Source organism: Erithacus rubecula, assembly GCF_903797595.1.
Source record: "Erithacus rubecula genome assembly, chromosome: 12".
Classification (NCBI taxonomy): domain Eukaryota; kingdom Metazoa; phylum Chordata; class Aves; order Passeriformes; family Muscicapidae; genus Erithacus; species Erithacus rubecula.
The window spans coordinates 9363147-9375634 of NC_136664.1; the positions used below are offsets into that span (position 1 = coordinate 9363147).

At 39.8% G+C, this 12488-nt stretch overlaps 1 protein-coding gene across 1 annotated transcript in view; it reads right to left on the bottom strand.

Moving 5' to 3' along the window:
- The window catches only part of MMP2 (matrix metallopeptidase 2), a 28278-nt gene extending 18849 nt beyond the window's left edge, over nt 1-9429 (bottom strand). The window contains exons 1-5 of the mRNA XM_079315833.1: nt 9101-9429; nt 5504-5730; nt 3957-4105; nt 1760-1888; nt 872-1045 (exon numbers count right to left, since the gene is read on the bottom strand). Of these exons, the coding sequence (XP_079171959.1) occupies nt 872-1045; nt 1760-1888; nt 3957-4105; nt 5504-5730; nt 9101-9244 (823 nt within the window). The 5' untranslated portion in view covers nt 9245-9429. The remainder of the gene's footprint in view (nt 1-871; nt 1046-1759; nt 1889-3956; nt 4106-5503; nt 5731-9100) is intronic.
- Between the last annotated feature and the right edge of the window lie 3059 nt (nt 9430-12488).

A 12488-nucleotide genomic window follows, 5' to 3' on the forward strand; every position in this document is an offset into this window, starting at 1 on the left:
TGGCATGAATCTGAACAAAGCACCATTGCTTTCTGGTTTGTTCTCTTTCAAAACTCTCTTATTATTTGTTGTGACCCAGGAGTAGTAGGCAGGAGTTTTAGTGACCCAGAGCTTGATAAGAAAGATAAAAAGAGTGATGAAACACTCCCCAAAGCTAATAGTTGGTTTTGTACAAAGAGAAAAAAATGAATCTGAGAAACTGCAGTACTGGGAATGGCTGTTAAGATATGTGCCAGGAACTAGGAAACAGGAGGTGGAAGGAGTGGCTGAGAGCACTTTACCTCCTCTACTCTTCTCACTGCTGAAAAATTACCTCAGTAGGCTACAGCCAATTATACTTAGCTGCTTCTCTAAAGGTTTCCTGCAGTGTGATGTACAGGAGATGAAATTAACACTTATACCAATAAATTATCTGAAATGTTATATCAAGCTGTAAATACTCATCAAGATTTTCAAGCACAGAAATATGTGTTCCTCTTGTTTTAACAGGAAACATATTGTTATAAATACATTTAAAAGATAATAATGATAATCTTGTGTATAATTTTTAAAAGTTATGGCTACATGAAGACATTACAAACTTTGTCTAATCTGCAAATTAGTGTTTCCAAATACAAAATAAAATTCTTGTGAAATAAAGTCTTTTTCATATTTCAAGAAGGTAGAAATTAAGTACAGTCTTAGTTTTCATGGACTTCTAATAATTTTGTAAGATACTGATATGTTGTTATGATTTAATAAAGACATTAATTCCTTTATCTGAAAGGGAAGGAAGTGGGAAAAGCAGAAGAAGAAGTGGATGAGCAAAGAAGAAGGGAACAATCTGCCAGGAAAAAAAGGAAAAAAACAGTAGAAGCATTAGTTTACTTACACTCATGGGGACAAAAGCCATATTTCCCATCTGCATCAAAGTCTTTGGTTGTGGAACACCAGAGGAACCCATCACTGCGTCCTGCATCTGTGCAGCTGTTGTATTCCTTGCCATTGAACCAGAAGGGAAACTTGCAATATTCACCATCTGCATTTCCATACTTCACCCTGACCACTATAAGGAGAACAAATGCAGTGGTGAAATTAGCCACCAACTGATACAAAAAATACAGTTTCTGGACACTTTCTTTTCCTGGAAGATACTGATATAGAAATGCAGTCTGAATTTCCACTTTGAAACTCAATATGTTGCTGGTCTCTCTACTGGCAAGATGGCCATAGCTGAAATATAAACTGGTAATTTTAAAATAATTACATGGATATTACTCATGGTGTAAGTATTAGAATCAGCCCAGAAAAATATATATGTTGTTACTATGGCAAGGCAAAGTTAAAAACATGCTGTTAATACATTTAGTAATTTAGTTTCTTAAGTAATATGGTGTAAAATGTTCACTATAGTTTCAGAGGTTCCAGGCTGCAGCTGAACATGCCTTGTGCTTCATAAACCACTTGGGTATTTCCAATGAGCCTTGCATGATATTTGCTGTAGCACAGGGGGACAGGGTGGAAACAGACACACCCAGATCCTGGGGTTTATTTCAGTTTGTCACATGTAGTCTTATGAATACAGTATTGGTGCTGGAATATATACTAATGCATAGATAAGTCACTTATTCATAGCATTTTTTAATGGCAGAAATTTTACATTGTAGAAATGAATTTTCACCTCCTAATATTTACTGACAGTCAATGAAAGCATTTAATGCAGCATTAAAACAGAGCAGGCAGCAGGCCATATGTTCTGAAACATGAAAAAGTCTGGTACCTTGTCCCTCCCCAAGAGTCCACAGTTCATCATCATCAAAATGGGAGTCTCCTCCAATGCCTGGTCCTGGTGCAAAGGCATGAGCCAGGAGACCATCCTTGCCATCAAAGGGATAGCCATCACCATGTTCTGCAGGAGCAAGCAGACAAAAATGAGCAGTTTCTAATGACCTCAGGCAGAGTCTCTACATGAATGGTGATTATCATGTGTACTTTTCCATCCCAGACACCAGCAGGATGCTTTAGTGAGTGAATTTACTGGTCTGGGTTGTGCCAGCAAGACTGATCCACAAGAGAAGCAGCCAGTTCTTACAAAGAACATGAAGTGTCAGTGCTGCAGTTGTCACAGCATGGTATTTTATATCTCATAAGTACAGTGGAAAGAAATAAAAATTGTGAAGAAAAGTGAGGTATTGTACATGAGATGCATACTTGCACACACAGTGCTCTTTCTCAATGCAGGCTGATAGGGAGTTGTAACTTAAACATTGTTAGATGAGGGGTGTTTTCAGGTAGTCTCCAACCCAGAGGTTGGAAAGCAAGGGCAGATTTCACTTTGCAGGCTGCTCTTTTCTGCTGCACCTCAGATTGCTGTGCTCTTTCCTTGTGCAGGACATCCCTGCCCCAGCAGGAAGGCAGAGCTGGGTGTCTCAGCAGCGAGCTCTGAGCCCTGAAGGAGCCTGTTCCTCCTTCACTTGGAGCACTCCAGGACTCAGGCAGCTCACAGCAGCAGGTTAAGCAGCTCTCCTGCTACACTGTGGGCTTTTCTTGGAAGTACACCACTTGTGGGTAAGGCAGGCTGGCACAGGCATAGCCCTGGTATTCATAGCTCTCCCACCACACTGACCTGTGCATCAAAGCTGGCTGCCAGCACCTCCAGTTGCACCATTTCTGGTCTTTTGGTCTGATGTCTTGGCATTTAACAGAAGCCCGAAATACACAGGCCTGATTCTCTCCTCTGTTACACTGATTTCAGGCTGGTGTCACTCCTAGTACTAGTTCAATTAATTCCTTTCAGGAGACTAGTGTGTCAGTTGTGAAGGACAAGAATTTGATCTACATTAAGTCCCATTTATTTCAAAGTAGACTCTGTACTTAAGAGAAAGATTAAAAATGAAGGAACCTTGTGGATGTCTCAGCCCCTGTGAATCTGACCTGCAGTAAAGTGATAGGAATGACTGAATGTGGAAGAAGCTTTTTGCCCACAGTTTCTTAGCTGGCTTAGTCTGCAAGTACTAAAACCAGCAGAAACACTTCTGCTTTTGTAAGACTTTTTTTTTTTTTTTTTTGTAAACCAAGCCAGTCTGGATGAGGATCTGAAGTATACAGAATCTCTGCAGCTTTTGAGGTCAACTCATCAGAAGCTGAAGCAAAGAAAACCAGCTTGAAATGAAGGCTTTTACAAAGAGTTCAGTTATTTGAACCATTCACTGAACTTCCAAAGTCTACCTCTCAAGTGATTGGCTGCACAAGTATCTTCATTAGGATTAAAAATTCTACGAGTGTCGAAAAGTTAAATGCCCCATGTTTACACTGAAAACGCATAAATATTCCTTCAGGGGAAACCAGTGTTAATTGATAAGATGTGCACAATGAAAATGAATCAAATCACCCATCATCAGTTGTACTCAAATCATAGTTCAGCTTATGATCCATATTTTTAAACTCTTCAAGATCAAAGAATGCATTGAAAGCTTGTATTCTTCCATGACAGAAGAATGGAAACCAGCAATGGAGTAAAAATTAGAAGTCACAAATCCAATTTTAAGCTCTAATACATTAGAACCCTCCCCACTATCACTGGAAAACAGCATACAGAGCTATAAATAAATTGTATGATGGCATTCCATTCTCTTCTGTGGCAGGACGCCAGCTCACATCATCTGAAGATCTGTACCAATATCTTTCAGTTCTATTTCTGATTTGTAAATTTAAAAATAAAATGTTGCCCCTAGCAATTCTCTTTTGGAAAGATGAATATAGTGTAAAGATATTGTTTCTTCTTTCTCTCTCCCTCTCTCTCATACATAAGAAAGGCTTTGTGAAATTAGATCTCAGCTTGTATGAGACAAGTGTGAACTAGGACAAGGTTTGCCAGAAAGGTTCATGGATGCTACTTATTGAGGTGAATCATTCTAAACTGAGGATTAGTGAAAGGAATAAAACCAAAAACATAAGTAAAAAAAGAAAAAATATACCCCATCGGCCAAAATTAATCATAATGTCTGCTTCTCCATCGTGTATTCGGTTAAATCTCAGTGGTGTGACATCACTCCAGACTTGAAAGGCTCGAGCAAAGGCATCATCTACTGTTTCAGGATCCAAGTCTGGGGTATAGCCTATAATCCTGAGAGGCAAAAGCAACAGTTAAGTAACACACAAACATCTTCCCTGTATTAGTTGTTTACTGCTCAAATCACTGAGTGGGCTCAGCAGTGACACCAGCTGAGAGGTAACTGCTGCACAGGAGATCTAAACACCTCCTTTGATTCACAGATGTGTTTAATGTGGCATTTACTGTTTATTTTCTTTTGGCATTGACTCAGCAGCAAGAAGAAAATTATACATCCAGAGGCTGTAAAGCCTGGATGGCAGTGAGCCTTGCACAAAACATTCTGGGTTTTGCATCAGCACTGAGACCAGAAAAGGAGCTCAGTAACATTCTGAAAGTTTCAAGTGTGGATTGTTTTGCTCTTTAATATGAAAGAAAAGCAGCCCTTCTCCCTCACCTGTGTTGCTATCTGTATATTGCTTAATCCCTGTGAAATACTAAACCTTTTCCTGTGTGTGGGATACATAGGGAAATAGGGGGAAAAGCATGCAAGATACAGCTGCAGGCCTGACCTGAGAAAGGACAAACTCTTAAGTGTGTGGCTTTCTTCCTCTTCCTATATTTTAATTGGACTTAGTTCTTTATACTATAGCCTGCTATATTCCATGTAAAGACAAATTTCCAGTTCTTTGCTGCTGGAGCTGTGCATAGTGAGGGAGACTACTTTGTGCCTAAGGAGGATGAGGAACATTCAGAGGAAGTACATCAGCAAGTTGGGGCTGCAAGAGCTGCCACAGGGTTTTTCAATCTTTATTAGGTTAGTTGCAGCCCAAGGGATGCTTTGAGTCCAAACTTGTGAGGAAACAGCAGAGTAGGTCATGCAGTTAAGACAAATCTTTTTTTTTTTTTTCTCATTGGTGGTAAATGTTTGTTTACAGACTACCTAAGGTAACAAGTTTTTTACCACAATGAGAGCTGTGTTGGTCCCTAACTCTTCAGAAGAAGATGAAATTAAAACATACCAAACTTATTGCAACAGGCTTGTAACTCATGTTTGTATGTATCTGAAATACAATTGTTTGATTTTAAAATTTATTTAATCATCTTTTTAGGACTGCAGAATGAAGGGGAGTTTGACCTCTGCAATCAATAATACTTTGGTCCTCCAGGGGCAGATGGGCAGTTGAGATACTCCTGCTCCAACTCCCTTGGGATGCTTGCTGCAGAGCAAAGACTAACCCAAAATCTCCTTATTTTCAACCAGAACCAGAAAGTTGATGTCCTGATACATTACAATTAGAAATGACAGAGGTATTTGTCAAAGCATTTGGTAGTTATCCAAACACCAGAGGGTTCTAACTAAAGAAATCTTGTCTAGCCCTCTGAACAGTCACTGCATTTCTAAGTGCCTTGTCTGGCTCTTGGAAGGGCTGTGGGTGTATGTGAACAGAACCCACCATTACCAGTCTGTACCTGTATGTTATATGATTCTTTTCCCACTTTGGCTTTCTTGCAAAGAAGTTGTAATTGGCTACATCGGGGTTACCACAGCGGGGTTTCTTCATTGTCTCAATGGTATTTTGATCCAGATCTCCTGTTTCAGGCAGCCCAAAAAATTTCTGCATTTTCTTCAGAGTATCTTTCAGGACAAATAAATTGCAACTGTCTTTTGGGCAGCCATAGTATTTATTCAGGTATTGCTTGGGGAAAAAAGCACAGAACAAAGAATTTAAAATTCATAAATAAAGAATTAATCATTATAAATAAATAAATAAATGCCATAATTCCATGTTAGCTTTCCACCTGAAATTTGCAAGTTTTCTTTGCAAATATACAATTACTAATCATTGAGGGACCAGCAGAATCTTCTTAATTGACACAAAGAATCATTGATCACATGATGTTGCTAATTAAACAATCATTTCCACTATTAGCTGTCACCTTTACTTAATGAATTGTTTGAAGTTATTAGAGCATAGAGCTTTTAGAACTATAAGGTAAAAATGGGTTTGGTGTTTTTTTGGTTTCTTTATGATGATTAAATCTGCTTTACAGTTCTAGATTTTGTGCAATGTTTTTGGGAAGAATCTGCATTATTGAGAAACTTCTCAAGAAATCAAAGCAACCCCACAAATGAGACCACATTGATTGCAAAGAAAAAACCCATTCTTTACTCAAACCAGACAGAGTTTGAATGTTGGATGTGTTTGCTTTTGAGTCAAACATTGCAAAAACCTGGGGAAGAAAGTATTTGGTAACATCTCAGCTGCTTGGACACTGCAGCCAATCAATATTTCCATACTTAAAACTCCATTGACTGCTCCAGCTCATCATGGCCAGACTGATGCTTCTGACACAGCCATGGTGGCAGTTCACAGAGTTCCTTCTCATTAAAAAAGAGTGGTCATAACCCAAAAGATGGCACAAATCACATTATTTTCATCTCCTAAACTAATACCCACAAAAGTCTCCTTCTCTTAAGGAAGGGTTTACTGTGTTTTATGCCCCTCTGGGAAAAGAAGCTGCAGCCATGTGAAATGGCAGGTATTCCCAAACTGCACCCAGATGGTGCTTGGCACTGCAGACTGAGAGATGCCCCTGCCAATGGTGCTGTGAGACAGGAAAGTTCAAAGTTACTGATCTTCCCATAAAAACATTCTGCAGCTGAGGAAGAAACATCCTTCAGGTATTGTATCCCAGATATTAACTGTAAGTCCAAGGGAGGAAAACACCTGAATAATCTTCAAACTGAAGATTACAAGAAACCTGACAAAATGACTGCACATTTATGTTCTTGTGCCAGCAAGTATTCCCAAGAGAAACCTTGTTTCATGTGTCTATTAATTGATTAAGTTCACCCAGGAGACTGGGGATAAAACCACACCACCAGCAAAATAAAGCAGAGGATATTTGATAACTGCAGTTGGTCAAGCCTGGCTTTCACCACCTTCCTCTCAAAGTTCAGGCTAACCTCATCTGCCCAGCATAGGAAATGGTTCAAGCATTACTCAGAAAAGGATTTAATCAAGATGTTACACCATTTCCTTCAGAAGGTCCTCCATCTATCATGATTAAGAGCAGACTATGGCTAGTTTTTGTGATTTTTGTGACTTCTGATGTGGTATTTCTCCAGTGGGGACTGTGGCCCTGGCAAATAAAGGACACAGAATGGTTTCATCTTTGCTTCTACTGTGCTGCTCTGCACACATAGTTAATGGGGCCCAGTGGAAATTATGTGAAATGCATTAAGAACATAATAAACAAGCCAGTTTGGTTCTTATCCTAATTTTCATTTCATGTAGTTTGATGGATTTTGTTACGCTTCTGCTTGCACCCCCCAATGACATACCATGGTGTAATACAGACTGGACATCAGACTGACATTTACTGAAGAACCAGGTTGTTCTCTTGCCATTTTAGGTTTGGGAGCAAGCTATACAATCAAAAATATAAACTGAAGCATGATCAAGAATTTTACTTGCTAGGATTCTAAGTTGAAAGCTAACCTCTTTCAGTTTTTCCTAAAATGGAGATTTTAATGAAGATGAGAAATGACCATGATCAGCTGTTCTATGAGGAGAGAATCTTGAAGAAAATGCAATGTCTATGCAAACCACATCTTGGCCTAGGCTGTGAAATGCAGTTTCCCCAGAGTCAGCAGGGAGCTGTGGTGATCTGGAATTTTGATCCAGCCCATTAATGAAACAGGGCCCAGCTGCAGCATAGCAATTTGTGTTCTGATGCTGAGTGTTGGGGCTGTTCTGATGGAGGATGTGAGGAAAGGCAGCCAGTTAGCATTGCCCAAGAATACCCCAAGAAAGACAAAGAAGAGCAGCAGTGTCAAACCAGCTTGTAATTTTCCTCTGAGTACACATAATAAATATGTTTGAAAGAAACAGAGATGAGGGGGGATGTGGATTGCAGTTATTGAATGAAAGCCTGGCTGTGTCTAAGAAAAAAATTCTGCCAGTGTGGTTAAATTGCTCTTAGACACATGGGACCCCCTCTCCTCTCCCAAATACACCCCCTGCCCCCAGCTCTTGGCTACTGTGCTGCTGAGGCAAAACCTTGGGTGAATTTGTTTTGTTAACAACTGAGGAATGCCCTATTTGGGTCAGCTTGTCTGTTTCTCCTAAACTTTCCGACACAGCTCCCAACTGGAAATTCTCTCTCTACCCTCCCCCAGACCTTCTTTAACCTGGCAAGCTTTCCCAAGATGCACACAAACTCCTGAGGAAAAGTGACCAACTTTCAAATCTCTAGGTCCTAAAATAAGAATAATTTATCTCAATCCTCCTTAAAATGGATGTACTGCTGAGGAAGAGAAATAATTTAGTCTATAATATACATGCTAAAATAAGGATAATCCATCTCAATCTCCTTTTAAATGACTTCCCCATAATGTCACTTTTTTGAACGTCCACAGGGCCGAAAAAACATTAGAATAAAATGCTGTAGAGCTATAATTTGCTAGTATTGCAGAAATCCAAACTCCTTTTTTTGTTCCAGATTGGATTTGGGGAAAAAAATTCTTTAAAACTCTGTGAGATTGTTTTCCAAAGTCAAAACTAGTCACAATGGCTTCTGAAATTCGAGCCAGCTTTCAGCTGCAGTGTCCCTTAAAGTTGTGTTTATGCAAGGCACGGTAAACAATCTGGAAAGCACACTTCTGAAAGCTGGGATACATGCATTAAGGGAGCCTCAACTCCCATCACTTCTACTTAATTTTAGAAAAAAAAAATAGATGTCTCATATTTGCCCTTCTCCCTTCTTACCATTGATGATTTAATGAAAATATTTTGTATCTTGAGACTTAAAGGAAAAAAGACACAAAAAAAACAACTCAAACCCGACTTTCTTTGCTGGCTTTAAAATTTTTAAGAGAGGAAACATTACTTGGCTCCAGTTTTAACTTTTGAAAGCTGATACCTTTGCTAGCTAGCTAGCACTTCCAGAGACTCCAGGGTAAGAATGCTACAGTCATTCCTTAGCCTCAACTGAAACAAGAAAGAAACATCTGCTTATGAAACAACAATATAAATCTGAAGCAAAGATGAAACCAAGACTTACCACTGCTAGCTCTTTGTCTGTTTTGGGAGTGCTGTCTCCAGGAAATTTAATGATTGGTGACGGTGCAGCTAAAGTTCTTTTCAAAAGATACACTTGGATGAATAGCACTTTAAAAACCAAAGCACAGCCAATGTGAGTCTTCATTCTGCCTAAACTCGTGCTCTCCTCTTTGGAAAAAGCTCTTCCCCGCTGTCTGTCTGTGACTTTAGCTCAAAGTGCACCAGTTGCTTATCTGCACATCCTCACTCTCGGCACCGTTTTCCCTTTTGCTTGCTCTAGCAATTCCTTTGTATGTCTAAAACATCCAGATGCGCAGTCTCAAGCTACCACAAGAGGAAGTCTGAAAACTAGTGGAAACATGAGAAAAGGGCAGTTACCAGATGTGACTGCTGTGATTTTAAGGTAGCAACAGGCAGATAGTTACTACTCCTGAAAGAGGACTGGTTTTCTCCTCATTTGCAAACATGAAAGGATTTATTTGTACCAGAGAAGAGGAAAAAACACAACCTGAATTAATCTTGAAGACAAGGTGTCTGACATACATTTAAAATTAATTAATTAAATAAATAAATTGTTAAACAGTATTTTCCCAGCTAAGCATTTTTACTATTTTTAAGGCAATTTTTATGTCACAGACAATGATATCTTCAGTCACGTGTGATTATGCTCCCACACAGCGCCTCGCAGCAAACTTTTTGATTATAGTTTTGAGACAGACCCTGCACAGGGCAGTGAGGTTTCCTGTCCCCCTCCTGCAGAGGCTGCACAGAGTGGGTCTGTGCTCAGGGCTCACCGTGCTCTGTGTGAGCCTCAGTCCCTCCCTGCTCTCTGCACAACCTGCACAGCTCTCTGTAAGATCATTGTGGCTTCATGGGCTCAGAACCAGCTTGAGGCTTTGCCACCAACAGACACAGGGTAGCACCTTACCCCTACAGAGTAAAAGATGATCAGGCAGATTCAGCAATAGAAAAGGATTTCAATAAAGGGTGTCAGAGAAATTGTATAAAATTCAGTGTTTGCTTGTAATGGGTGTTTGATCACCTGGTGCAACTGCCTTAATATGAAATTTTGATGCAAATATGGCCATTGTCACGGACAGTCCATTTTTTGTGTCATTCTTAATATTGCTGGCTTTGAGATGCTATTACAAATGGAATGTTATTTTAGCTGAATATTCCTAATCTATGGGCTTGGGTCATGATTTTTCAAGATGGGAGGCTGGCAGTTCTGCATGATTGCAAACTGTGCTTTGGCCAGCAAAAGGCCTACTGAAGAGTTTCTACTGAACACAAACCCAGCTATGAAAGATCTTCTGACCTGTATGTCACCACAAAAATTGCCAAGATTTTCCAATGAATGCTAAATGAAAGTTTTCCAGATATGGCTCATTAACAAATAGGGCTGCTGATGAAAAGAATGTACTTTGCAGGTGTTTGGTGCTTACTGATGATATTTGATAATTGATTGCAAATAGTTAATACTGGCAATTGTTTGATTTATGCTGAGATCAAGCTATTTTGCTAATTTGCTGCACCCCATTGTCCATGATGTGAATAGACTTACATAAAGGGCTAAGAAAGAAAGAAAGAAAGAAAGAAAGAAAGAAAGAAAGAAAGAAAGAAAGAAAAAAAAATTTGCAGGGGCTTTTGCTGTCCATACACTTCCACTGAGAGCCCCACAGAGCAGCTGTCTGCAGGGCTGCTGGGTGAATAGGCCATGGGAAATGACACTTGGAGCTCAGGAGAGAATGAGGATTTACAGGAACTTTGTGCATGGATGGAGCTGTCTTTGTCAGCAAGTGGCTTTTTATTTATCCCACTCATCCTTTCAGGAGCAAATCTGAAACCACGTGAGTTACAGTGAACAACTTTCCCCTAATGGTTCAACTTTGAAATGACACATTCTTTCGTAGCTTTTCCCCATCAGCAAAAATCCATGGTCATTTAAAGTCTTACCTTAATAAAGAGCAGTTCTGAAAATGTGATCCATTTTGTTCAGAGCCTGGTACTTGGTTGTGGGGAATGACTCTTCTGCTTTGTTTGTGATGACAGCTCATATTTGTATCTGGCCATGTGGCACTGTAAGAGAATAAAGGCCAAGGAAGCCTTCACTACATGTGCCAAATTACTCTTAGGTCTCCTTAACTAAGCAAGTAAAAATATTATGTATCATGTTGCAAATTCTGCAGTTATCTCTGTGCTTCATGTTAGGTCAAGCGCTGATGTAAATCTTAAGATGTGAGAACCACGTCATTTTCATAAGTATTTTAATGTAACTTATGACAGTTTAGCAGCTTTCATTGAGTAGGGTACTGTGGTGAAGCTGTTTGAAGCCAAAAGTGCCCTGGCACATTGCATTACACTCATAAGCACCACTGAAAACTAATGAATGCTCTGTTCTCTGTCTGTCCTAATGAATATCGGATCAGAAATGGATGAGGAAACTTTTGAATGGACTGTGAGGTCTGTGGAGTTTGAAAATCTCACTGTATTTAGTTTCTTATCTTTGCTGGCAGTGAGAGTAGATTGATGTCACCTTCTAAATACACTTTTTAGAAGAAATTGAGCAAAGCAACAGGAACCATGCAGACCTGCAGTGAAGCATTGTTTGTCTCCTTTGTTTGGATTTTTGCTGGTAAATTGCTTTGCTGGTACTACTTCAGTAAGTGAACAGTTAAGCAAGTTATGTTCAATTAGGAAACATAATACATAATGGAATATTGGATTTAGGGGTATTGGGTGAACCAATACATTGAGTTTCTGAGCAGTCAGTGAAAACATTCTCTTTCACTAGCACATGACATCAGAGATCCTGACTGAGCTGCCCCCTTTCAGATTGGCAAAGGAAAATATATGCTGGTGACACTTTGGGAGAGTAGAAGTCCTATTGTATTGAGGCTAAATTTGAGGTAAAATGTTGGTTTTCTTCTTATATTTGTCTTTAAGCTCCATGCCATCATGCTGTTCCTAGTGCTGCTTTTCCAGGCTGGGAATGCAGTGGTGCTTGGCCCTGGCAGGGGGGACATTCTGCTGCTGGCTGACCTCTGCTTTGAGTCAGAGGTTAAATGACTCCTGAGGTCTGCTACAGCCCAAATTACCCCATCCACTCCTGCTGAATTTGAACACACGGTGTGATGGTTTTCTTATCTCAGACTAGATAAGCTCCAGATCAGGGACAGACTGAAGGATCTGAAGTGATGCATTCTGATATTGATGAGTTAACTGCTGATAGTGTTTGGTGCACAAACATTCCTCAGCCCTCCATACTCTGAAGAGATTACCTCTGACAGTAATTAGTGACTGGGTAGACTTCCTAGAAGTTATACATTAAGAACAGAGGCAATACAAAACACAGGGAAAGAAGAAAAAGCCCTGCTGAGAACGTAAGG